Source organism: Chionomys nivalis, chromosome 10 (genome assembly GCF_950005125.1).
Source record: "Chionomys nivalis chromosome 10, mChiNiv1.1, whole genome shotgun sequence".
NCBI classification, from domain to species: Eukaryota; Metazoa; Chordata; class Mammalia; order Rodentia; family Cricetidae; genus Chionomys; species Chionomys nivalis.
This window is the reverse complement of record NC_080095.1, coordinates 28,415,391-28,442,376: the sequence shown is the minus strand read 5'-3', so window position 1 is coordinate 28,442,376 and position 26,986 is coordinate 28,415,391. Positions and strand designations below refer to the sequence as shown.

The window sequence follows — 26,986 nt, the reverse complement described above, 5'->3', positions numbered from 1 at the left end:
TCTTAGCATATGAGATGGCCATTAAATAACAACCACCACCCCACAAATACACGCATGGCCATGTGAAATCATCTTATAAAAAAAAGAATAAAAAAGGAGGGAGCAGACAAAAACAAGAAAGGGAACTGACTTGGAGGAGGGCATCATCTAAAAAAAATCTGTATCTCTCTTCCTCCCCACACCGCTGTATTCCAGCACCATGCATCAAGACCACACGGAAAGTATAAGAGAGAAGCTACAGCCTTCCAGAAAGAGCCTGCTGTGAGGTGAACAGGGGAGGGAGAGGCGACTCCTCCTTGCAGGACCCCTAGCCAGGCTCCTCTGTGGGGATGCTGGGCTGTGTAAATCACACTTCCATACAACACAAGATGTCATCATGAGCGTTAGCGCTGCCCAGGGATAAATGATGGCCCACAGGGGATCCATAACTGTCTGGGGCTTTTCTTCTATGATCTGTGTGTTTGGTGAGATCATCTGTTTCTTTCTCTTCTTAGGAAGCACCATGAAGACAAACAACCCAAGGGCCGTAATCACCTGCTTGTCTCAGATTAGCTGAAGAAATCAACAGATTTGTGCCACACGCATGGGCACAGATAGCTAGGGTAACCGTTGGATTTATTGTCCTAACCACGACATTTCCAGAACAAAGACTGCATCTGTTAAAAATTAAACTAGAAACACAGCTCAAGTGTAACCCCGGCCACAGTCATTTTGCTAATAATTTACACCACAGGACAAAAAGAAAAGACCATATCTGAGGGTACACTCACAGCTCTGGGTCCCCAAGGTTCTTCATCCCTGTAGGGCACTGTCACCAAAGGAACTGATGAATTGGATATTTGGTCAGGGAGGTGAGGTGGCGTGGGTGTGTGAGTATGGGAAGTGGCTTCATATGCATACTAAAAGTGGGCATGCACTCAGCTATGAATGGACAGAGAAGGAAAGCCCCAAGCCCAGTAAGAAAGGCACAGCAAACCGCCTGTGTTACAGCCCTTTTAAAACACCCTCAGTGGTTCAAAACTCCAACAGTGGGGTGGTAACCCGCCCTCCCTCCTTTAACGATAGAGGAAGAGCCTTAGGTGAGAAGCAGAAAAATGATATTAATTTGTTTGCAAACCTCTTTCCTCCTTTCTCCTGCCTCAGAAGTACTCAACACATAAATATTTCACAAACTCAGCCAGGAGTATGCTGGGGCTGGGGGAAGTGAATTTAGCTGCAACAGAAAATCAAACAGCAACACTGAGAGCCAGAGGAAGTCTGGAGCCCTGCTCAGCTAGGCAGGCTGCCAGGGTCAGAGATGTCCCCGCCTCGGTACAGACAGGTAGAGACTGGTAGGGATGTGACTCTTGCAAATATAAATAAAGCAACAAATATTTGAATTGTTCAAGTCACCCAGATTCTGAACTTGTTTTCTCATCTGTAAAATGAGGAAAGGCTATCTCCCTTACAAGGTTGTTTTCAAGGCTTTTTGAAAATGTGTGATACAAAGCCTGGTGGTGGTGGCGCACACCTTTAATCCCAGCACTCAGGAGGCAGAGGCAAGGAGATCTGAGTTCAAGACCAGCCCGGTCTGCATAATGAGTTCCAGGACAGCCAAGGATACACAGAGAAACCCAGCCTTGAAAAACTTAAAAAAGAAAAAAAGTATGGAACAGTTCAGATAGCAAACTCTCATAATGATGACGATGATGATGGAAATGAATCCCTTAAGTTCCAATGAGTGCACATATTAACCCAGCCCACACAATGACTGTGGATAACAGTCATCATTGGTCTCATGTGACACTGAGAATAGTGAGGTACCTGGGCCACGGCTCACATTTGGAGGATGGCAAATCTAGCCAGTGATGCTGTTAGAATCGTCACCAGGAAGAACATTGAGCCAGACTCTGGAACGTTGGACCTGTCCATCCTGAGGTGTTTCTGTTTTGTTTTGCTCTGTTTTGCATTGTTGTCATTGTGTTGTGCTTTGTTGCCGCTGTGTTTTGTTTTGTCGTTGTTTTGTTTCCCTCCCCATCTCAGATCACTCCGCTCACCACACCTGTCACACACCTGGTCTGGGATATCTCAACTGCTTGTGAGAGAACTAGAAAAACCTCTCAGGCAGAGGGTCAACGTGAGCTGAGACCTCTGCTGGCCTGGGACAACTTGACACAATTCAGACACAATTCAGAGGCCACCCTAACTGCACCACCTCAAAGCCCTCACAGCCCACCCCACCCCACCCCATCTTCCTGAGATGTTCTCAGAAAGACAAAGGGAGAGGCACCCGGGGCTATAGTGACTATCACCGTGGGGTTTCTTTCCTGCTGTTTTGAATATTCAGTTATGTGCAAATATTAGCCTTTCCTCGGATCCCAGGAGAGGCGGGTAGCAAGCTTTCATGAGGACTTTATATCCTGACCATAAATCTAAAGCGAAAGCCACCTGCAGAAGGTAGATGAGCAGCGGATCTATTTATAGGATTAGTGAAAGCCAGGATGGGCCAGCAGACATCTCTAGCCTACTTTCTTAAGACAACCTAGACTTTCTCATGATCCCGAGTAAATCCTTTGATCAAGGGGGAGCGGGTTCTAAAACTCAATTCATTAATGCCTGAATATAATGACTAATTTAGCTAGATATTGTCATAGTGGACCAATGACATTTAGGGGAGCTTATTTAACTTCTTTCTAAATTGTGCCATAAGATACAGCAAAATTTCTCCACCCACCTGATTGTTCAGAAGAATAAAATAAACCACAGTGAAAGCACTAAGGCTACTAAGACAACAAGAATATATGTGTCAACACTGATATGATCAATAAACTCTCATACAAACTAAACATTACCCTTTCGTCTTGGTTTGGGCTTAGCCTCTACAAACCAAGTAAAGCATTTCCAGGTAATGTTGAAAATTACCCTGTCCTTGAGGAGAATATCCGATGGATGCTCCATGGTCTGGCAAGATGGCTCAGCAGATTGAGGCACATGCTGCTAAACCTGACTGTCTGAATCTGATCCCTGGGATCCACATGGTGAGAAAGAGGAGACTCTTGAATCTGATAGCCACAAAGGCACAGTGACGTATGTGCCCCCCTCCACCAACACTCAATAAAAAACATGGAATTAGGAGAATTAGAATAAAATAAATAGATAATCAAATCACTGACTAGTCTACATAAGCGGTGTGAGCAAACAGAGAGTATTAGAGAGAACCTGAACTTAGTAGATGATTAAAATTATGCCTCCAGGGGTCCCCTTGCTTTCACTGTACTTGACTCCATTGCTTGACCCCTTGTTGTCAAGCAATGGAGTCAACTTGACCTCAGCCCAGAAAAGAACGAGCCCACGCATACTCCCAGCTTCTCTCTGATAAGCACAGTCTGATTATGGGGAAATAAGTAAGTTGTGAAAATCAGAGGCACTCCAAAGAAAGTTCTAGAATACCCTTAAAAGTAATGATAGTAACCAGCATTTGCAATATGCTATACTCTTTGGTTATCATAAAAAAAACCCTGCACAGTACGTGGAATCCTTCTCAGTGAGAATATTCTCAAACGAGACCACAAAAAGCAGAATTTGTTCGGAGGTATGATAATTAATAAGGAGCAAGGCTCAAATGGCTTAAAGTCGTTAATGCTAGCCCTCTCCTGTCTTCTACAGGCAACTTTCTATTGGATTTCTAAACATTTTTCTAACCTTCGACTGCTCTTTCACTGTGCAGGATGACACAGACAATTCAGAACTGACACAATCGCTGCATTTTAAAGAACCCTAAGGTCAATCTTGGGGGTCATCCTGAGCCCACAAGCTTTTGCCTCTTCTTCCTATTTCTGTTAGGAGAAAAAGAAATGTTCTTAACACAGACTAAAAATCTACCCTTAATGATAGTTCTTGTACTCTGAATTTCAGACAGAACGTACTGGCCTAGTCCTAATACCTATGTTTAGACACAAAATCATATTCCTGCAGAAGCCGGCTAGCAACCAGTCATTATTGTCTACCCCACTCACGGGTGCATGACCCCATCACAGGGGTCCTGGAGGTCAAGTCGGAGACACTCCCTTTCCATGAATGGGAGCCTGAGTGCTTCCTAATCATTTAAACCAATCACATTGGACTCCATCCAAGCCAAGTCAGTCTCCTCAACCCAGAAATAGAGCATTGTGGTTAAAAAAGCAAAGTTTCTGGAGCCACGCAGTCTTGTCTGCATCTCAGTTCTTCCTCTGACCAAAGCCTGAGCGCATTGTCTGCTTCTCTTTCCCTTGGTTGCTTACCTCTCTGAGGATTCCCAGGGAGAGTAGATAGATAGGGCGCACTCCCAATGCAATGAGCAGCAAGCACCAAGCCTAGATGAGCTAGCCATACAATTTCTGCTCTAGGCTCTTGAAGGATAGGCAGTGTTTGCTTCATATTTTTAGAACTGCTAAAGCCTAACATGGTATCTGTTTCGTGACAAGTAGTCAAATATTAATTATCCAAATGAAGAACACAGATTAGAAAAAATAAGAATAACTATACAAACCGCCATCAAAAATTCATCATTCCCCAATATATCCAGCAACACCTTTAACAAAAGCCAACACAGGCACATTTGCATAGAAAAGCAGACTTGCTAGCATTTATTTCTGGGTTTTTGGTATTGTTTTTCTGGGAGGTTTTGTTTTTGGAACACCGAATCTTTGTTTGCTCCTTTCCAGGGCCATGCCAATTTCTATTAGCTCTTTAATATCTGGCTTAAAAGCTTGAGATCACAAAACAGTGGCAGAACCAACAGCCCCAGAAGGTGGGGGGGGATGGGGAGCAATAACAATAATGAAGTGGAGGCCTGCACAAGCAGGCCAGGGGCTGCAGGCCTGATCCCGCACACACTGGACAATTTTCTATGTGACTGATCTGCTGACGAAAGGGCAGCCCTTCTGACTGCTAGTCACCAGCCAGGGAGAATTATATCATTCCTTAGAGCCATGTCCCTGGGCACTAAGAACCCAGCTGTCACTGTCAGAGGTCACCAGTCTGGGCTGGCTGGATGAGGAGCAGCCTAGGTTAGGGAAAACACAGAGATGACCTTGTTTGGGACTCTGAAATCACAGCCTGGTGCATGCTTATCTCAGAAGCCATGTGTGGTGGTTTGAAAGAAAATGGCCTCTATAGGTTCATAGGGAGTGGCACTCTTAGGAGGTGTGACCTTATTGGAGGAAGTGTGTCACTGGGGTGGCCTTTGAGGTTTCAAAAGCCCAAGTCAAACTCAGTGACTCACTCTGCCTGCTGCCTGCCAGTCTGGATGCCGAGCTCTCAGCTACCTCTCCAGCACCATGTCTGTCTACATACAGCCATGCTGGCCACCATGATGCTAATGGACTAAACTTCTGAACTGTAAGCCAGCCCCAACTAAACAATTTCCTTTATAAGAGTTGCCATGGCCATGGTGTCTTTTCGCAGCAGTAGAACATTGACTAAGACACCATGCCTACCTTACAATGGTTTCATTCCTAAACGCGTGGAGGCTCAGGGGGCGGCAGTGCAAGCAAGATAGAAAGATCTTTGGGAGATGCACTATTGGCAACTAAACCAGAAATGAAGGACTTGCAGTTCATAGCAACCAAAGAATTTTCTGGAACTGAGGACTCATCTTGCCTAGTCTATTTTGAAGCCTTAGGTAGAACATCCAGTACAACAAAAATATAAGATTTTTAAAAAAGAATTTTCTGGCCAGGCATGTAACACACACACACACACACACACACACACACACATATATACATATATATATATATATATATATATATATAGAGAGAGAGAGAGAGAGAGAGAGAGAGAGAGAGAGAGAAACAAGGGGTGCCCCAGGATTTTAGTTTCCCCTTTCACCCCGATTTTACTTGCAAATATTTATAAGATAATTAATATTCATAAGGCTTGCCTCTCCCTTCATCTACAAATATAACATGTTTAAAGCCAGGGCTCTTTTGAGAGAGGTGAATAAAAGTTAATAATTGCTCCAGAAACACAGAACTGGCCCAGTAGGTTATAAACCCCAAAGCCCAAGACGCCATGGGTCTCTGAGTCACCATATTATCCCCAGGATCTGGAATCATGTCCGACACACAGTGACTGGCAACATGGTCACCGAATGAATGAATCAGTAAATGGTTAAGGTGTCAGCAGAAGAAGATGGCAAATCCCGTAGCCTCAGAAAATCATAGAGGACTGAGCCCCACATTTGATTCTAAAGGGACGGCTCTGTCATCTCTCCTCCTCCTCTCATCTTTACAATAGCAGCTTGGCCACCGTGATCAAAATGCTCACACCCAGTTCCCTCATACAGCTGCCACATCTTAAATTCAGTCCTCTGACTAAAGCACGGTGGGATCAAGCTCAAGAAGGATAATTAACCAGAGACCAACTGTCCAGCCCCAGGACCTTGTCATAGACATTGTGGTGAAGAAGATTACAAGTTAATGAGGGAGGAAACAGACAGAGGTACATGCCCAAAGGCAAGCACCTAGACTCACATAAAAGCTCTCCTGTCAAGCCAGTAGAGTGAATTTTCCCTTAATGGGGAAGTGTTTCTCTTGATCTTGTACATATTCTACTGGCCCATTGTGTCTGACCAAAGTGGGGAACTAATTAAAAGAGCCTGATTCTGAAGTTTACAAAGACAAGATTCAAGTCCTGCCTGTTCTTCTCCTCCCACTACAGAGGCGCAAGAACTTTGCCCTTTATAAAATAGGACAGTGAGGATGGCCACCTACATGGGCATAGAAAGAGCCACATGGAGCCAGTAACATAGAAACTCCCTAGCACTCAACCATACCACTAATACTCAAGGAAAGTGCCAAGTGGTACTCATCAAACACTGCGCAAGGACCAGGTTCTGAGTAAAGCACCTGAGACTCCATTTGGAAATGCTAAAAATACATGAGAGACCATGAATGGGCTGGATACATGGCTCAGTGGGTGATAATACCTGCTGGCCTTCCAGAGGACCCAGGCTCGGTACCTAGTAAACACAGACTCACAACCTCATGTAACTCCAGGTCCAGAGGATCTAAAGCATTCTTTTGTTCCCCTCAAGTATACACACACACCACACACACACACTCAAAAATATATACACATGCATATAAATACAAATACACACAATTACACACATGCATACACACACTCATATACATACACACATACACACATGCATACATACACTCATATACATATACACAAGCATATATACACATGCATACACACTCATATACATACACAAATACACATGCATATACACACATATACACACGTATATAAACACACATGTATATATACACATGTGTATATGCACACATAAATACACACATGTATTCACATACACACAAACACAAACCACCTAAAATTTAAAAAGAAAAATCATAAAGTAAGGTCCAATAAGAAAGTTCCCGTTTGCCAACAGAGAGTCACTGGACCAGCCATGGAGGGAAAGGAAGAGTAAGGTGAGCGCTGTCCCATACTCCACCACAGTCTGGACCAGGCCTGTCAGGAAAAGGGACCTTATGAGATTCTTAGGACAAAAAGACAGCCACAAAAGAAGATGCCAGTGTTAAGGTCAAGGGAGTTCTAAGCAATCTATCTTAGGCAGCAGCGAGGTGTCAAGAAAGTCAGTGTTCCGGCACTGAGGCAGCCCACTTACACTTATTTTGCTGGGATGGAACCAACCTACACCCAAGAAATGTTTTCTAATAAGGGCAAAATAAATCCTTGTTACATCCAGGCACTTAGAATGGGAGAGGGGAAAATGTTCTCCCTGTTGGGCACGTTATGCCGCCAAAAACCTTCTCCTTTAAAACGCCTTCCCTTCCGAGTGTGTATCTATCAGAAGAAACAGCTGCCAAGTGACCACATGAGTTCCACTGAGGACATAAAGCACCCAAGAACGCAAAGCCTGATAACTGCAGCAAATCACCGTCCATACAGCTGAAGCATCCTTCCTTCCCATGTCAGTCACTGCAGCCTCCTCACGAGTTTATGCTTTGTGAACCTCAGAAGATGAATGCTTTATGGCTTTCACCAAGACTGGTCAGTGCAAACGTGCCTGATGCAATTGCTCTGGGAACAGGGAGATAAGCGATTGTGACAAGGGAGAGTGTCGGGGATAAAGAAATTCTCAGAACAAATGACGGTCGTATCAAACCCATGGAAACTGAGTTCAAAAGTAACTTGGAAGTGCCTTACTCCACAGCCAAAGAAATGTATGAGCATGGTCGCATTTACTTATTTCATTACATTCTTTGCAAGTCACACTGGAGAAACTAGACAGAGAGTTGGTCGGGGAAAGAGACGGCAGTTCCTGGTTGTACCAGTTCTCTACCAAGCTCTGATCACATCTGTATTCTCTGGAATCCGAGTGAGGACTAATGACTACTCTCTTTACAATAAGGAGGAGCTTAGGTTCAGAGGGTAAAAGGGCAAAGCCATCCGACTCTAGCACCCGTACTCTTTGCCCTCCTTTACATTACACGATGCTGCAATATTCTCCCTACTGGCCTTCCAACTTCTCCCTTCTCCAATCCGTCCTCCTCTTTGGTAAAAGACTTACTGTTCTAGCAAGAAATTTCTATCATGTCTCTGCTTCCTACAGTATAAATTCCAAACTCCTCTGAAAGGCATGGGAGGGGCCTTCCCAATCCCACCCATCTATTTCCCATGGATTCATCTCTGCTCGCCTCCTCCCACCCATCTCAGCTCAAGCTGTGCTGACCATTGTAGCTTTCTCTCAAGTCACTGAGATGCCCTTCAACCATGGTCTACCTAAATGAACCCCCCTCACTGGTGGAGGGTATGAGATGGGCGATCAGCGTGCCTACCAATAAACCCTACATGGTTCACTTACCACCCAGGTAACTCAGAGTGTATAACTTCACCTCCTGGTGTCTGTTTCCTCATCTGTAGAGAGGCACCAAAGACAATCTTCATGGGATAGATATCTTAGGATTAAAGGAGATAAATACCCATAGAACATTCCTAGACTTCTGATTTCCTGGCTTCTTTGGGCCTAACATTTTTCAAATAGTTCCAATTCAGAGAATTCAAATTATTGGATACATGCTTCTTCCTTCAGCTCTTCCCAACTAATTTGTGTTAGACTAGACTATTCCTTATGCCGTATTTTATAAGATATTTAATGATCTCTCTGGTTTCTACCCACGATATCTATAGTACTTCTGAGGTGTGACAACCAACATGTCTCTACATACAGTCAAAATACTACCACGGAGGCAAACTCCATACTTTCACACCTCTTTTGGGAAATACCACTTGTCTACCATCTGCAAGACTGTGGGTTCATTCTATCAATTCCAATACTGGCCCCATAGAAGAACTACTATTTGAAGCTCCAAGCAAGGCAAACAGTTGCATCCATCACCAGCCTCTTTGGAGTGTTCATCATGCAGCAGTCTAAACCCTTCCTAGTGAATTCCTACTTTTAGACTTCCAGCATCCAAAGGGCAGAAGAGTTTCCATTTTTTTGATAATAAAAATTAGAGCTCAGGGAGGCTAGCAACTTCCTCAAGCTGTGTCTTGGTCTCGTCCTATCTAACTCCAGCACCCAATTCATAACTTGCTCCCAGAGGAGCTCTGTAGCAATTTCAAGAATGAATACATAGATGGATACATGACCCGAAGAAGTGATGAATGAGACCATCTCCTTCATAATAACTATCATTTTCTGGCTCTCGGGGACAGTGAACTATCAGTCTCTCAGACGTGCCACAGTATCAAAGTGATCCAATTTATCAGAAAATCCATCCCAACTTTGGTTATTCCAAATGATCTGGGCATTTTGTCAGAATTTTGCTGTTCCGAATACTCTGTATGTGCTCTCAGTAATGTAAACTATGCCTTCGAGCTTTGATTTATCACATTTTCAAAGTAATCTGCACTGAAATCTAAATTTCTATACACTGGTCACTCCTTCCCAACTACAGTGAGATGCAGTAATATTTCTCCAAGAGATCACAACTCAAATAAAACCCTTCCAGTTATTAAGGAAAATCACTTTTAAATATTATGCTTCGTAGAAGCTCTACATCCAGTGCTGGGCAGGGACAAAGTGAGCAGTTGTTTCACTAATCCACACGCATGGATATTTGCACACACATGAAGTATCAAGACTTGAAGAGCAAACACAATTACCTAATTCTTTATTGGCAACTAAAACTACTTAATGTGTATTGTGATAAATACTATAGACAGACATGATAATAAAATGTATGTCATAGCAGACAGACTAAAAAAATATCCCAAGTCTGAGACTAATACTCAATAAGTATGGAGAAAAGAAACAAAAAATTCTTTCTGTTAAATGCAAGGCACCCCAGTACTTTTCTACTTCATTAGTAATGGAAAGATTGAATGCAGGCACGTATTTGAGAGAGAGAATCAAGTTCGTCATAGAACAAGACCTGTGAATTCAGTGAATGAGACAAGGTACTACCCCTTACTCTGAATCCCAGATAGCTGACACCTCAGTGCTTAGGAAGTTACTCAGTCCTTTAGAATGTGTTTCTTCACTCAATGAGTGAGGTTAGTAATGCCATCATTGAACATTGTGTTAGTTTCATCACCACGAAAAGTATCTGAGGATGCCAACTTAAAAGAAGAAAGAGTTGTTTTGGTCACAGTTTAGGAAGTGTTAACCATGTTTGCTTGGCTCCATTATGAGGGGCGTGTGTTGAGGCAGAACAGCATGAAAAAAGCGTGTAGCAGAGCAAAATCTACTCATCTTATGGTTGCTAGGAAACTGGAAGACAGGGCAACAAGAGTATGCCAGGACAAGATCTACTTGAGACAAGCAGGTCCCAACCAACCGCCTCTTTCCATCAGACACCACCTCCTAGTTTTCATCACCTCCCAGTGATACCATCAAGGTATGATTTCACCAATGGATTCATCATTGGTCCTCATGATACAGTCATTCTTAAAAGTTCATCAGGTGTCAACCAAGCCTTCAGTGTTTAAGCCTTTCGGGATATATCATATCCAAACTACAACTATCATTGTTGTAAAGATTGTATGAAATAATATATGTAAAATGCCCACTTCCTAACAGATGTCTATAGCACTATGCCAATTATTCTAACATCATCTTGGGTGCATACACTGCTCATGTAACAGAGGAATCATAGAGGTAAACAAACCATGACACAATGTCACTCATATGTAGAATATAAGAGTTGATCTTAAGGGGTGGTGATATTAGCTAGGTCATTAAAATGAGTTCCAACCCCAGAATCCATGAATAAAAATAACAAAAAAAAAAAAAAAAAAACAGGCATGGTGGTATACACTTATGATCTCAGCACTGGGGAGCAAGGGTAAGGAAGATCCCTGGGGCTCACCAGGCAGCCAGACTCACCTATTTGACTAGTGCAAGTCTAGTGAGAGACAATGTCTCAAAAATAAGATATATGATTCCTGAAGAATGACAAAATCAGAGTTAATCAACAAGTATTAGTGGGCTTGAATTTGAAAAATCTAAAATCCTTTTGCCCACTGCCACCTCTGTTCACCATATCTGAAAATGTATGATACATAACACAGCTAATCCCATGTCATGGTCCCTCTACTCCCACACTGGCATGTCCCTCACTTGTTGGCTTCTTAGAAATATTATAAAATGTGACTTCCACATAGAAGATTTCCCTGACCCACAAAGGCCATATCTAGCCCACCATCCATTGCCAAAGGCTGCTGTATGTTAGACACACACTCCCAGCTCACCTGGATCAATGTCTCCAGCTCCTGGGGGCTCACACAGATGTGATCTCTCAAGAATTCTGCCTTCTCCAAGGCGATGGTGTTCTTCTGACTGCTCTCAAAGGGCTGTTCCAATGCCCGGAAGACAAGGCCTCCTGTGACGAGGTAGACCACCACCACCACAAAGATGGCAACCACCGTTTTCCACTTCATAACTGTCTGCAGGCCTCCCTGGGAGGCTCCTTCCATCCTGGCTACCACCGTGGCTCGGGAGGAAATGGAGAGGCGGGGAACCGGATGTTGCCCGTTAGTGGCACTCTTGGGCTGGCACACTGGTGGAGCTGCTGCAGGCACGGCCACTGAGGAAGCAGGTAGAGAAGAGGAGAGAATTGGTTCATCAGTACAATACAATAAACTCATCAGAAACAAAGAACATATATCTTCCTTCAGCCGCCTTTCCAAATGTAAGGATGAAAAACTCGTTTACCAGGACTGCAGGTGGAGAATTTGATCCGTCGTTAAGTACCTGGTTTTAGCTGTTAGTTTTTAAATGAGTTCTTAAAAGTGAGCATCAGGAGTTGTCATTCTAAACGGAAGACTAGCAGTGAGTTAGAAACACTTAGATCGTCCTACAAGGACCCAAACAGGAAAGCTATCTATATTTATTTATACCTTATCTCCTCCCTCGGCTCCCATGTTCAAGTATGTACAAATCATCATACTTGAAAAACAAGCCTGTTATTCAGACTGAAGAAAAGTAAGCAGAAGTGAGATACACGGTTATTCTGTTCAAGTACAAAAGCAGAGAAGAGATGGACATCTAGTGACTTTAACAGGCCATCTTGGACACCGGGAAAATGGTGTGGGCAAGCATGAAGTCTGGAGTTTGATCCCTGGCACCCATAAAAAGCCAGGTGCAGCCAGGCGGTGGTGGCACATGCGTTTAATCCCAGCACTCAGGAGGCAGAGGCAGGTGGATCTCTGTGAGTTTGATACCAGCCTGGTCTACAAAGAGCTAGTTTCAGGACAGGCTTCAAAGCTACAGCAAAACCCTGCCTCAAAAAAAAAAAAAAAAAAAAAAAAAAGCCAGGTACAGCAGCCCACCCCTGTGACCCTAGCACTGGGGGTGGAGACAGGCAAATGCCTGGTTTGGGTTAGTAACCAGTCTATCCAACAATTTTGTTTCTGATTCCAAGCAATAAGGTAACAGTAGGAAACACCTGACTCTGACCTACACACACACACAGAGGCACACATACCCACATACAAACAAATCCACATACAAACACACACTCACACATACATGTACCCCACCAAGAAAAACAAAAGACACACACAAACACAGAGAGGTGGGGGAGTTCATAATCAAAAGCCTCTCTTCTCACAAAGAAGGGAAGACACTGATCCCAAGCTAAGGAAGAAGGATCAAAGGTCAGGCACAGTAGAGAGGTTTGGGACTTGCCAAGATAGGTAGCTATAATTGGGGAAGGAAGCAAGAGTGATGGTTTATGTCAATTAGCCCTCTTGCCTGAAAAAAAAAATAGTAAGAATAAAATAGATCCCGAGTGCATTGCCTAATAGAAAATGCAATGACTTTGGTGTAACCACTCCTGAGCTATTAGCAATGGAATTTTTTTCTCCGGTTGTCATCCAATAAGAAGCCACTGGAAATGAAATTTCCCCTGGTGCTCGGAACACAGAATTTGTTAAGGTCCCCAGGTCTCTATAAAGGCAATTTCATTACCGTAGAAATAAATACATTAAGCTGGCAGTTTCTCTGCCCGTGCAGGAGGTTAGAGGTAATGGCATGCGCTACAGAATTCTGTCTTGTGCGTCAATGAGCATCACAGCACTTAGATAAGTTCTAGTTTTCATTATCCTGACCCTCATTATGGACTCTGCTTGGGCAGCACCCGGGCTGTTGTGTAAATAACGTATTAGTGCATACACGTGACAATACTGCCCCAGCGGGGTACCATCTCTAGACTAGCATTGTCACGGTGATTCTGTCCTGTCACTCGTCGTTGAAAATAGGCCTGACCTGATCAGGACCACACCTGGCTAGAGGCATGGTTGTTTAGAAAAATCAATGTCTATAAATATCTGCTTCCTTGGGCCCTAGAAATCTGTTTTTCTCTTTGAAACCATGCTGACAATCCATCCACCTTTTACTAGATATTACTCTGTTCAACAGTTACTCAATAATAAATTCTTCTTGGACTTAATGTGAAAACAAAATTCTCTGTGATCTCCACACTGCCTAGAAATCAGAATCATCCAGTCAGGCATTCTTTTCTTTCGCCCTCCTCTAAAGGCATTGAACTGGGACTCCCATTTGCCCTTGTAGACCCCTGCCCCCGGAGAGTCTTTTTGGTCTAGGACAGTTTGCTCCAGCGCTTCTGTCTCTCCATCCATGACAACAGTCTCATGCAGGCTATAGGCATGTCTTGTCTAGACCAACCTAGTAGGCTCCTAAGTCACTTCCCCATTCCCACTTCTACCCAACTGAAACCTTACTTTTTGCAGTACCTCTTCCCATTCCCAAGGTTGGCCAAAAAAAAAAAAAAAAAAAAAAAAAAAAAACCTCCAAAGATACCCACATTTTAACCCTAGCACCTGCGAAAACATTTCCTTATGTGACAAGATGTAAGCAAAGATGCTGAAGTGAGGAGATTATCCTAGACTGTGGATGTGGTCACAGGACCATGGGACAGCCATGCGGGTGGAGAATAAAGGCAAAAGCAGAGGTTGGAGTGAGTCGTGCAGCTGTGAGCCAAGAGATACGGTCCCACTAGAATATGGTTCTCCCCTACAGTCTCCAGAAAAAAATAGCTAATAATTATAAATTGCTCTTTGAGGCCGCTATGTTTGTGGTCCAAAGAAATAAACATACTTCTGCTAAATTAGTCTCCCTGCCCAGCACCCACCGCCCCAGGCTTCTAACATAACAGGCTCACCTCCCAGATTCCTCGTTGAACTAAAAGATCTATAGTGAGGCATCATACCAGCCCCCTCTCTTCTGTATCCCCAGGAACCAGCATGGTGACTGACACACAGCAGGCAGCCAACCAATGATGACCTGATAAGGCGTTAGAGAGGGAACGAAAGAGAGTTGGCACAGTGCGATCACACACACAGCACAGAAAAAGCGTTGTCAAACTAAAATTAATGACGAGGCACCAGAACAGAAAAGCTGGCCCTTGCACACAGCAGCATCCTGTTCTAACCACTGCATAGCAGTCCAGAATCTGCAAACTCATACCCGCATGGTTCTCAGCCCAAAGTTGCTTCTTCCTGTGAAATCTTTCTGGGCTCTTCTGTGCAGAGTCACCATCCTGTCTCCACAGCCTGTCTTCCCACAAGTCTGTATGCTTTTGGAGTCAGAGCTCATCACTCTTTCCTTGTCTTTCTTATTTACACAGCTGTGGTCTTAATATGTAGCCCAGGTTATACTTAATCTTGAAATTCCATCTCTGTCTCCCGAATGCTGAGATGAGAGGTGTGTGCCATGACTCGGGGAAAAATCCATCTTCAGTTCTTGGTATACCGCCAAATAAAGGGTGTTTGTTTCCTACTGCTGTTGGCAGTCATTGTTAGTAATGATTATGTTAAACTGCACATAATCGCGAGCTCAGAATTACCACCAACAATAAGCACTGGCATTAATTTCCTCAACAGTAAGCGTTTGCTTAACACTGAATGGACGTAAGACGCTAGGCAAGGTGCCTCCTGGCTCCTTAGATAGCGGATTGGGTTTCTTACTTCCAGAGCTCAGCAAACTGCTGTGCACCAATATATTGTCCTGTCCCTCCCAGGTTGAATGCTGAGACATCAGGCCTTACATTGGATCTTTTAATTTGTTTTGTGTCCTTGGCTTCTGTTCACTTGTGGATAGATATTAGCCAGGTTCTGAGTTCTAAAATTTCGAACAAGGCTGACTAAGGGATGCCAATCCTTGGCCACCACGATCACTTCCCACCAAGGGCAATTGAAGCATCTGACGTCCCTGATCCTAAACACCATATGTTCCACCTCTTCTTAGTGCCCCCTAGAGAGGAGCCCTGTAGTCCTTTCACTGATGTCTTTATAAAGCTCTGAAGCCACCAAAAGTAGTCATGGCACCGTACTCCAAAGAACTGGAACCCAACCGCTGGAGGCGTGGGTTATGTATGATTAAAACAAGTGTGTCAATTAAATATTAAAATGTTAAACTTTTTATTGATTTTTATTGAGCTCTACATATTTTTTCGGCCCCCGCCCTCCCTCTTCCCTCCCCTTCAACCCTCTCCCAAGGTCCCCATGCTCCCAATTTACTCAGGAGATCTTGTCTTAAAATGTTAAACCTTTGAGTAAATGAATAATCTTGCAGTTGGAGATGAGATAGACAAGCTAACTGGACAAGAAAAAGACGTGACCATGAGAAAAATAAAAGCTTATGGTTAACTAGCTTTTGCATGAATCTGGCCCCACATGTATTAAATCAATCTTCTTTGTATATTACAAAATAAGCTTCCAAAAGTCTATAACATCACATAAACAGCTTGAAGGCCAAATATATTGCACAGTATAAAGGTAAATTGTCATGTGCTGTCTAAAGCCTTAGTGTTGAAAACATCAAGAGCCTGTGGCTGCACAGGCCATAGACGCCGAGGAAGAACCTCCACTCTTACCCTACTACATAGACATCATATTAAACTGACTCTTAAAGATTAATTGTTCCGGAGCGGTGCATCTCTCAACCCCCCATGAGAGAAACTTCTTTTTGCAGTAGATCTCATTAACACAGGGATCCACAATGTATCGAGGTGAGAGAATTCTCCACCCTAATGGGACGACTACACCGCAAGCCCTCTTCCCAAGTCTCAGGGATCATTGTGGAAGAAGAGACACACTCTAGAGGATACAGCAGCACACACAGAACTAGATAGACTTTTTAAGAGTTGGATGGGGAGGTAAGAGGCAGATCTTGCAGGCCTTGGGGGAAGGAGATGAATGTGATCAAAATTCATTATGTATGAAATTCTCATGAAACTAATAAAAAGGAGAAAAGAGCAGACACTGGAAGCAAGGAGCCCTTCCCTTTTATCCTGCAAAAAGCTTCCTGAACAAGGAAGAAGGAAAGCAGCAAGCATCTAAGGGCATTAACAATACTGTACAACAAGAAGGCAGACTATGAGGTTGCTATTGTTCCCGCTATAGGATAAACATGCCGGCAGTGGGAACAGGAGGCCAGAGGCTCATCCAGGGAAAGAATGCAGGAGCTGCTCTACCGGGAACTCTGTCCTTCAGGATTCCAGCTGACTGCCTTGGCTTCCTAGTGCTTTCAGTGATTTCAGTGCCTTGGTGACATCTCTCTGCTACTCCTTGTTCATTAACTCAGAAGCCTCACAAGAAGGGGCACACTGTTCTGCTTGGGACTCTCGCTGGGAACCCCCTAGCTGCTGACTCCCATGGGCTTCCCCAGTCAATTTCTGCTAAATGTTTGTAGCCCGAGCCCCAATTTGATGATGTTACCTTTTGTTTGTTTTCTGAATCAGGTTATGCTCATCATCTCTGCTCAAGGTGTGAGCACCCGATTTGATGATGTTGTCCTACTAATTTCTCTTTATCTCCTACTCCATATTGATTCTTCTCAATTTGCTTGCTACATACTTACAAACTCATCCAAAACTATTTGTAGGTAGATCTTTTTCCAGCCAGTACAGAACGGAAATCCCAGCACTCCCAATGCTAAGTGGAACTGGACTTGAGAACAGTCTTTCAGGCTTTAAGCCAGTTCTTTGTACCAGTTTGCTAAGGACTGTCCCCAGGAACAGAGTCTGAATCAAATCTGAAAAATGGTTCAGTGTGCAAAGCATCAGAGCAGAAAAACAGTTTCATCCCCAAACTATCAACTGGGTGACCTTGAAACTGTCACTTAGCTTCCCTGTTTGCTTGTCTGTGAAACGTAAATAATCACTTCACTTCTTTTTAACATTCTAGGGCTCTCAGGACCAGCAAATGAGCTGCCCCGGTTTGCAGACTGGAGTATATCTGCAGATGTCAGGAGTCCTGGCGGGGATTTTAGAACGTTACAAAACCTTTTGTGCATTTGACTAAAAATGGAGTTGGCTGCTTTAGCAAATATGACAGCATGTTTCAGCAGTTAGAAATGGATTTGGAGTCTGCTTCCCCTTGAGGTCGAATAAATTTTCAGAGGGTATTTTCAGAGGGTATTTTCATTACTCTGTTTATTCTCAACAAACTAGAGCCGCTCTCACTGTTGCAGGAAGCTGCCTAGTGACCTAAGATGAGTCATGATCATCTCTGTCTTTTTTTTACACAGAAACGAATTTGGATAGGGTCATGGTGGTGGTGGTAGTGCTGGTGCCGGTGGTGCTGGTGGTGCTGGTGGTGCTGGTGCTGGTGGTGGTGGGTGGTACTGGTGGTGGTGGTGTTGGTGGTGGTGGTGGTGCTGGTGATGGTGCTGGTGATGGTGCTGGTGATGGTGGTGCTGGTGGTGGTGGTGCTGGTGGTGGTGGTGGTGGTGGTGGTGCTGGTGCTGGTGGTGCTGGTGATGGTGCAGGTGATGGTGGTGCTGGTGGTGGTGGTGCTGGTGATGGTGCAGGTGATTGTGGTGCTGGTGGTGGTGGTGCTGGTGGTGGTGCTGGTGCTGGTGGTGCTGGTGGTGCTGGTGGTGCTGGTGGTGCTGGTGGTGCTGGTGCTGGTGGTGCTGGTGGTGCTAGTGCTGGTGGTGCTGGTGCTGGTGCTGGTGGTGATGATGGTGGTGCTGCTGGTGATGGTGATGGTGGTGCTTGTGCTGGTGGTGGTGGTGGTGGTGCTGCTGCTGCTGCTGCTGGTGCTGGTGGTGCTGGTGGTGCTGGTGGAGCTGGTGCTGGTGGTGCTGGTGTGGTGCTGGTGGTAGTGCTGGTGGTGGTGCTGCTGGTGGTGGTGGTGCTGGTGGTGGTGGTGGTGGTGGTGGTGGTGGTGGTGGTGGTGGTGGTAGTGAGAGCCCCAGCCAATGTTTGTCACTCTAATAAATGTTGTTAACACCATTGCATTGAACCTCACCCTGACATTTAACACATTATGTGTGTTCAGATCCTCCCAGAAGCAATGCCAAAAGGGAGCTAAATGTGCTCATATTTTTATTAAGGGGAATGCATACATGAAAAGAAATGAGGGATTGTCAGGTTGTCTAGAGTAGCCAGCAGACACTGCTAGTAGAAGAGAGGTGCATTCTGGGACCTCTGCAGTCTAGGAAAGATCTGGAAAATCTGTCAAAGAGTTCTTGAGCCAAAGTAAGCCATCTGGGAAGTTCTGGGTCTCTCATGGCATCCTTGCAAGTTTGATCCTGGTTGAGAAGAGCTTACGAGAAGCACACCTTCTGTGCAGCTCCGGCAATATTTCACAGAAGCTTCCAGCAGCTCTTGGTCCATTACACGCCCTCCAATGGGAGGCCTGCAAGTGCAGCTCAGGGCCATCACAGCTCCGCCACAAAGATAAAGGCGATGAGACCCAGACAGGCTGGATGACTAAACCAAGGTCAAGTGGCGGGGATGGCAGAGCCGGGGCTGCAGCTAGAACAGTCTGACTTGGGAGTCACCTCAGCAGTGGAGTGAAGGAAAGGAACACATAAGAAGCAAGGTCCTTCTGATCAAAACTCAGAAAGGATTTTGTTTCAGACAGGCATGAAAGCGTTTTCTGGTCTGTTGGGGAGTCTCCTATTTTGTAGCAGTGATAGGTGTTGGAGTGCATCTATAACAAATAGGTCCTATAATGCACTGGCTTATCACACTTCACAGCTCCCACAGAAAGGTATTCGGCATTAAAAGGGCCACAGAGAACTAATGAGAAAGGAAACATTGGGTGGGAGGTGGGTGCATACACATATGAAATTCTCAAAAATAAAGACAGTGTTGGGAGACAACTCCCCTTCCATTCATTTTTAAATGTTTTCTCATGAATATTCCGAACATGTCCTCATTACCTGTGCGGGTATGGAGACAGGAGCACAGGTGGAAGTCAGACTTTGGGTGGTTGAGTAATTTCCTAGTAATTTTATATTACATGGTTTTCTTGAGTCCTGTAAGCTTTACTGTATTGTTCATTCTTAAAGCCAATCAACAAACATTTGAGCTTGCCTTGTACCATGCTTGGTACCAGGTGTACGTAAATGAGTAAGACATCCCTTGCCTTCTGAGTGAGCAGTAGAATTGGCACCCACTTGTGCACACATGGATCTCGCTTACGGTCACAAGACTTTTCACGGAGAACTGTGACTCTAACCTATTTCCCCTTCACGGGTAAGGAAACTGTAGCCCAGAGAGAGGATCTTGAGTGACCTTCTTGGTAACAGGGCAGGCTCAACTCTGTCTCCAGATGCATAACCTTGAGTGCCTCCACTGTCACAGTGTTGGAAGCTAACAGCATCCGAAGGTCTAAAGATCTGTGGAGAATCTGAAACAGCCCCCTCAGAGCCTCCAGCATCATCCAGCAAAGTGGGTTTGCCTGTTAGTAATCCAGGCGGAGTGCAACTGTGACAGTCAGTGGACTCACTGGAAATGGCAATCCGTCCCCCTACCTCCCTCTCTCACCTCCTTCCCACACCCAAGGCCTGAAATCCTTCTCAAGACACTTGCACATCATCCCCCACCAAGTTTCCTACAAACCCCAGCCTAAAGCTCACCCAGACTCCCTAAAGGGCTTCCCCCAGACCCAGGTGGAATTGGAGTGTTTAGACAAAGGCAGGACTTGTGAAAGACACCAAATCCACCCCCAGCACCCCAACCATACCTGTCCATAACTATTAAGGCAGCCAGCAGCCAGAAGCCAGCCATTAGAAGGGAGTGTGCCATCCTAAGAGTCCGGATACCCCAGCAGCCGAACATGGCTTGTCATGTTTCCATGAGTCTCCTGTGTGTGAAGGTTCCTTACTGTAAAGGCAGTGGAGCTAGTCCCTTTGAGAAAGGCAATGCAGTCCACTCTGTATACACGATGAGCAAGCCCACAAAGGGGCACTGGAAGGGGGGCTATGACTTGGATGAAGCGCTGCTCTCTCTACCCAGTTCTTCCCAAAGCTTCAGTAGCTTATAACAGCTCCACTCACAACCACTAAGCAACCTAGCAGTCCGTCAACAGAGGACTAGTTAAGGAAAACATGGGCTATGTACACGTGGGGTTGTTTCCAGCCATAAAGAATGAAATTACGTCACTGCAAAAAAATGGGTGCAACTGGAGATAATTACATAAAGTTCATTAAGTCAAATTCAGAAAGACAAATATTCCACGTTTTCTCTCACTTGTGGACCCTAAGATTTTACAGAGGCATATATAAAATCGTGTACATACAGATAGTAGGCAGGTAGACGTGAGACTCTCTAGAAGAACAGCGGGGACTAGAGGGTGGGGGAGGGGAGAGCAGTGGCATCCGATGGAAGGACCCAAAGTATATTATTAGCAGGTATGAAAACAGCCATAGGTAACTCAACATAGCAGAATTTTAAAAGTTTTAAAACTCCAGCATTCCCACCCATCCTGAGGATCTATAAGCAGTTAATAGTTACTGGGGGAGGGGGAGATAGCCTACTTAGTGCTGCAGCCACTAGTAAGTTGTCCAAGTTCCCGAAATAACCCCTTCTGCCCATGTCATGATGAAATTTATTGAGTCACAGAAAAGAAAAAGAAAGAAGAAGGGGAGGATAATTGACATGGTCAAAATATGTATGCACGGGAGTGGCGAAGTGAAACGCATTGTTATGTATAATTACTATGTAATAATAAAGCCTTTGAAAAATAAACTCAAGATAGAACAGACCAAGATCTAAGACTCTAAAGAGCCAACTGAAAGAGAAAGAGGTGGCTAAGAGCAGGCTGACCCCCTGCCTCATCCCTGCCCTCTCCTGTCGCCTCAGCGAGATGCCCATTTTCCTCTCACCTGAATCACTGCCACAGATTCTAGTCCCCTCTCCTTTAGTTCCATCCTGAACACCACAGCTACCTGGAGCTCTCCAGGGAAGCAGATCTGCTGCACGTAGCACAGGGCTGGGGTAAAGAACAGACTCTCCATGACTTGCTCCAAGACTCCCATTCAGGACTTGGCACTCACCTATCTCCCTGTCCCACCCACTTCCACCCCCCTGAAACAACCTTTGCTCCAAACAAACCCAAGCCTGCCCCCACTAAGGCACCTAGCAATACCACTGCCCTGGAGAAACAGGGCCTTGTTCCCCCATTCCCTTCTTCTTACTCCGTTTTTGATAAACTTCTAGCAGCTCACATGCGTCACCGCCACTGGGAAGTCCTCCTTGATCAGTCACCCCCCAAGAAGGTCACACACCCACCTCTCTGCCTTGTGGAACTTGTGAGTGCTTATAAGTCAGGAGTTTGTGACTAGAATTGGTTCCACTCCTGAATTTATCCATTCATCCATACCAGCACTTACAACACTGAGTTCATCTATCTGCTCCAAAGAGAAGTTGATGTTGGTAAATCTGCATGCCGAAGCAGTTCTGGCTATTGTATGTTTTCAGAGGCAGACATCCAGACTTGAGTGTTAAAGCTCTCAGAAGACAAAATGATCTGAGGACCATAGGGTGCCTGATTTCTAGAAAGGAGTAAGGAGACACCGCACTGCGTTCCAAACACTCTGTTCTCTCAATGGAGTGCTAGAACGCTGTTTTATTCATCTATATAGAATGACTTTTTAGATCAAAATAAATCTATATAGTATCACCAATGATTCTTAGGGATTCATCTCTCATCCTAAACGGGCAACACTCCCCTCCGGTCTGCCTCCCTTCTGACTAAGAAACTTGGATTTGAAGACACCCAAGACTGTGAGGCTTTTCTTGCCATGCTCCATTACTGCACACCCCACACAGGATGAGTATAAAGGAAATGGGCTCATTTGAGGCTTAATGGACCAGCAACTCCATTTGGGGGACTAGGAAGCACATGGGTTCTCCTGATCATCCCAAGATCTTCTGCATCTATTAAAGCAAGGCAACAGCAATAACAGGGTGAGAAGGAGCCCAGAGAATAAGGCTCTTAGGACTCGAGAACTGGTCACCCAGTCTACTCCCTGCTATGAGTTTACAATCCAGTATAGCTCCATAGTTCATAAGAAACATTAGGGGAGGCAGAAAGCAAACACTATGGGAAAAGAGAGATTAATTCCCACTCATTTTTTTCTTCTCCTGACTCTGCTCCAAACACACCCCTTCCCTCAACATGGGAAGGCAAGGGAGCAGAATGCTCTTCAGAAGGGTCCACACATGGAGGCAAGGCATGTTGCTACTCAATGAACATGAGCCTTCTACATCATCCAGAGTGGAAAGGACTGTGGGATCCATGCAAACAATACAACAGGTGTGCAATCGCTGTGCTGGGTGGGGGTATGAGGGTACCGGGGCCAGGAAAGGCTTCAGAGAGGGTGTCCACTGATATAGAAAGAGAATCAGAAGTCTGTCATAGAGCAAGGCAAGGACGAAAGGAAGGCAAACAAGCCACAGGTACAAACACAATCCGGGATGCTTAAAACATAACCAGGTCTGTAGGTCAGGAGGCAGGATTTAAAGGCAAAGCTGGAAACAGCAGGAGGCTTGGTGAGTTTAAGTCTTCTTAGTGAGCATGGGGAACCATCAAGACCAACACAACAAGAAGAGCCACAGAATCCTATGTGGGGCAAGCGGGATGTGTCTAGCAACAGTTGGAAAGAGCCTGTGAAGGAGAGAGCATGGTAGATGTTAGTGGGATGAGGCTGGAGAGATGGCTTGGCTATTAAAAGCACTTGCTACGTAAACATGAGGACCAGAGTTTAGGTCCCAGCACCCATATAAAAGTGTGTTTGGTCCCTTGTATGTCTGTAACAGCAGGACTGAAGGCAACGGAGATAGGAGGATGCTGGGGCTTACTAGATGACAGCATGGACAAAAACCACAAACTCCTGATTCAGCTGGAGACCCTTTCTCAAAATAACAAGGCATAGAGTGGTAGAGGAGGACACTTAATGCCATCTTCTGATCTCTGTGCCAAGCATGCACACCTATTCACATGTCTGCAGACACCACACATGCTCCACAAAAGGTAAGTTTGCTGGGTTACATTATGCCCTTAACTTGGGCAATCACAAAGAAGACAAAGGGTGAGGAGAGAAACAAGGGATGTTAAGTAAGTAAAACCCACAGGACCCTATGATCAGTGGAAAAGCAGAAGTGTTGGAGGGGGCGGTCACAGAGCACAGTGTTCTGCAAGGAAGAAAATGCAGGAGACTGGGATCTGTGGTCCCACAGCACATCCAAAGGAGCTGTCCTAAAGACACCAAGCCAAAGGAATTGGAACTCAGGGGGGGCAATCCATCTGGACCCCTGGGTATGAGTGTGATGAGTGTCTACGTAGTACAGAAGCCGCAGGACTGAAGGAAATAGTCCAGGGGGAGCCATAAAGTGAGAAGAGAGTAAAAGATGAGCTCAAGGGAGCAGCATTTAAGGGACAATGACTGAGCATAATGCACAAAGGAGGCAGAGAGAAAACAGAGACGGTGGGGAGGGGCAACTCAGAGGTAGCTTCTCGGACAGAGCGACGATGGCTCTTCTACCTGTGGCACATACAGCGTCATCCATGAGGCCTAGCCCACAAGTGCAGATATGTGCCAGATGAATTTTCCCTGTCGTAGAGAATCATGTCTGTCTTCACCATATCCCCTTCTTGATTACCGGAAGCCCCTCTTCAATAGAATACCTGTTCTAGAACTCATGGGTTTGCTAGAACCTTTGAAAGTAGATAGGACAAATTTATTACCCCCCACCCAAAAAAAGTAAATCCTCTCCCACCCACTCAGGCACAAAGAGCATGGGACCCAGAGTGACTCCTGTATTTGCTGGGTTGGGGACCCAGTTATTCATTGTGCTCTCCTTTGTCCTGACCCCCAAGGTCAAGACTGTAAAGATGAACAGCCCCCACTGGGGGTTCTTGTGAGCTAACCAAAAATGCTTCTGTAATATGTTTTGATTTATGCCCCATGTTTTTTCCCTTCGCTATCTAAATTACCGAGAACACTTTCACGGGGAAAAATCATTCCCCATCTTCTAGGATTAAAAATAATACACACAGTTGCATCGCCTAAAATATCTTCTTTCCCCTGGGATGGAATGTTCGAAATCCTATTTTGAATACCACTGGCAGGACCTTTTCTTTAAGTTAGAGGTTTCCCTCTCCCAGGAGTCTTGTCAAAAACTGTTACCTTTCTTTACTGGGTCCCCCTCCCCATCTAGTCTCCAAGCAACAGCCAGAAAATCCCTCTAGAAATCCTACCTTGCTGTTGTTCATAACCCCACAGTACTTTCCAAAGCTTCCAGTACCCACGTGCACAGGGCTCCCCTCGTTCCTCCAGACTTCTTTCCCCTCTGCATGCTGCTCTCTCACTCTGTAAAATCTTCTTCATACTCAAGTAGACCTTAAATAGCTGACTGCTTTCACCGACTTTCCTTACAGATCCACAGTGGGAAACAAGCTAAATGTCCCACCTACTAAAATGCTTTTCATTTTTAGGAAGAAAAACCCTACAACTTCAATCTATAACTTGTTCTCTTGTCTAGGAAATCTGTTCTTCACATCTCGATCAATCACACCGATACGAGTAGCTAGAGAACTGTCAATAAATACTTTCAAGAGAGAAATGCACTGGTATTTATCATGGCCTAGACACTCAGTGTATTTGCCGTTTATCATTCAATCAGTGGCTGTCTACTCTATACCAGGAATGCTCCCTCAAACCCCATGTCCAGGTCACTACTCATTAAGAGATTACAAGAACCACCCTTCAAAGTGCAAAGCCACCAAAGAGCAATACATCAAAAGAGCAGGTGTCTGTAACTCTAGAGTTTTGTGGGGAGGGGTCATTGTTGTTATTTTGTTTTGTCTCCTTGCATAGCCCTGCCCATCCTGGAGTTCACTGTGTTGAGCAGGCTGTGCTCAAACTCACAGAGACCTGCCCACCTCTGCCTCCTGAGTACCGGGATTAAAGTGTGCTCCACCACATCTAGCTGACCCTAGAGTTTCAATCTCTCTTACTCTCGGCTTCCTCCTCTCCTCTGATCCACCTTCCCATTGTCCCATCTCAGTCCACTCCAAGCCTCTGCTCAGAACTTTGACTGTTTCTTCAGCCTCTTGGTGCATCTGCCTGTACATTTTCCTAGGACCCCTTATACTCCTCATGTGACTTTTGGGTAAATTATATGAATCTCCACAAGAGCCAGGCCACCCCTGCTCCTCTAAGATTCAGGCCTTCAGCCCCTCCATTCCTGATCTTCTTTGTGGATGTTAGTGGTAGACCTGAATTCTCTTCCTGATTCCCCAAATCTTTTCACCCAGAACCCCTTTCCCCAGCAATAACCCAACAACAAGCTACCCAAGCCCCTCGTGGCCTCTAGTTCTCACCACTACCGTCATCCCCCACCCCATTTCACCAGGGGCTTGTAATGGATCCCCAAAGCAGATCTGCCTGTGATTTAGTGCAACTTAATTGACTTAGGAGAGAGCCAGGAAGAGAGTGGAAGAAGCAGGAAAACAAGAAGCAAGTAAGAGAACAATTCCAAGTGAAGTTCCCGTCTTTGCCTGAGCCTGGTGTGGGGGGCTCCAGAGTCAGAATTTTGACTTTGAAGCCCAGGAACTGGGCTCTCACCCTCTTACTCAGTCAGTACTCATATATGGGAGAACCCCTGAGGATGAAAACTCCTAGAGGCATCAAGAAAGAGTTCCTAGTGGACAAAGGAAGGCTATAGGTACCAGCCAGAAAGGAAAGTACACACAGAAGTAGAAGATGCTGTACAGGATCTGAGAGACAACAGCATCTATGTGAAGATGCAGGAAGAAGACAGCCATCTAGGGACCTTGGAACAGGCCCTCACAGGACACTGAGTCTGTCTTGACTTTGGACTTCTCAGACCAATGAGAAATAAATTTCTGTCCTTTCAAAGTCCATGGTATTTGTTACAGTAGCCCAAGCTACTGAGATTAGCTTGAGCATCTTCTCCTTCCTGCTTTCTCCCTGTTGCCTCTGCTTTCTCCTGTTATACCTCCCTACACCCCCATCGCTTAGATTTCACGTTCAACATTTCTCTTCAACCAACAGACTTTCTTTCCATTAATCCTCTACTATGTGATAACTCGCCTTCATTGCCATCTTAACCAGATTTAGAATCACCATAGAACCACATCTTTGTGCCTTTGAGAGTGTTTTCATAAAAGTGTTGAACAAAGCAAAGAAGCCCTACACTGA

General features: G+C 45.0%; 1 protein-coding gene across 2 annotated transcripts in view; it reads right to left on the bottom strand.

The window, feature by feature from the left end:
• The window catches only part of Kcnk10 (potassium two pore domain channel subfamily K member 10), a 131,128-nt gene that overhangs the window by 64,414 nt on the left and 39,728 nt on the right, over positions 1 to 26,986 (bottom strand). For both annotated transcript variants that reach the window (XM_057782469.1, XM_057782468.1), the window contains exon 2: positions 11,752 to 12,086. In XM_057782469.1, the coding sequence (XP_057638452.1) occupies positions 11,752 to 12,086 (335 nt within the window). The remainder of the gene's footprint in view (positions 1 to 11,751; positions 12,087 to 26,986) is intronic.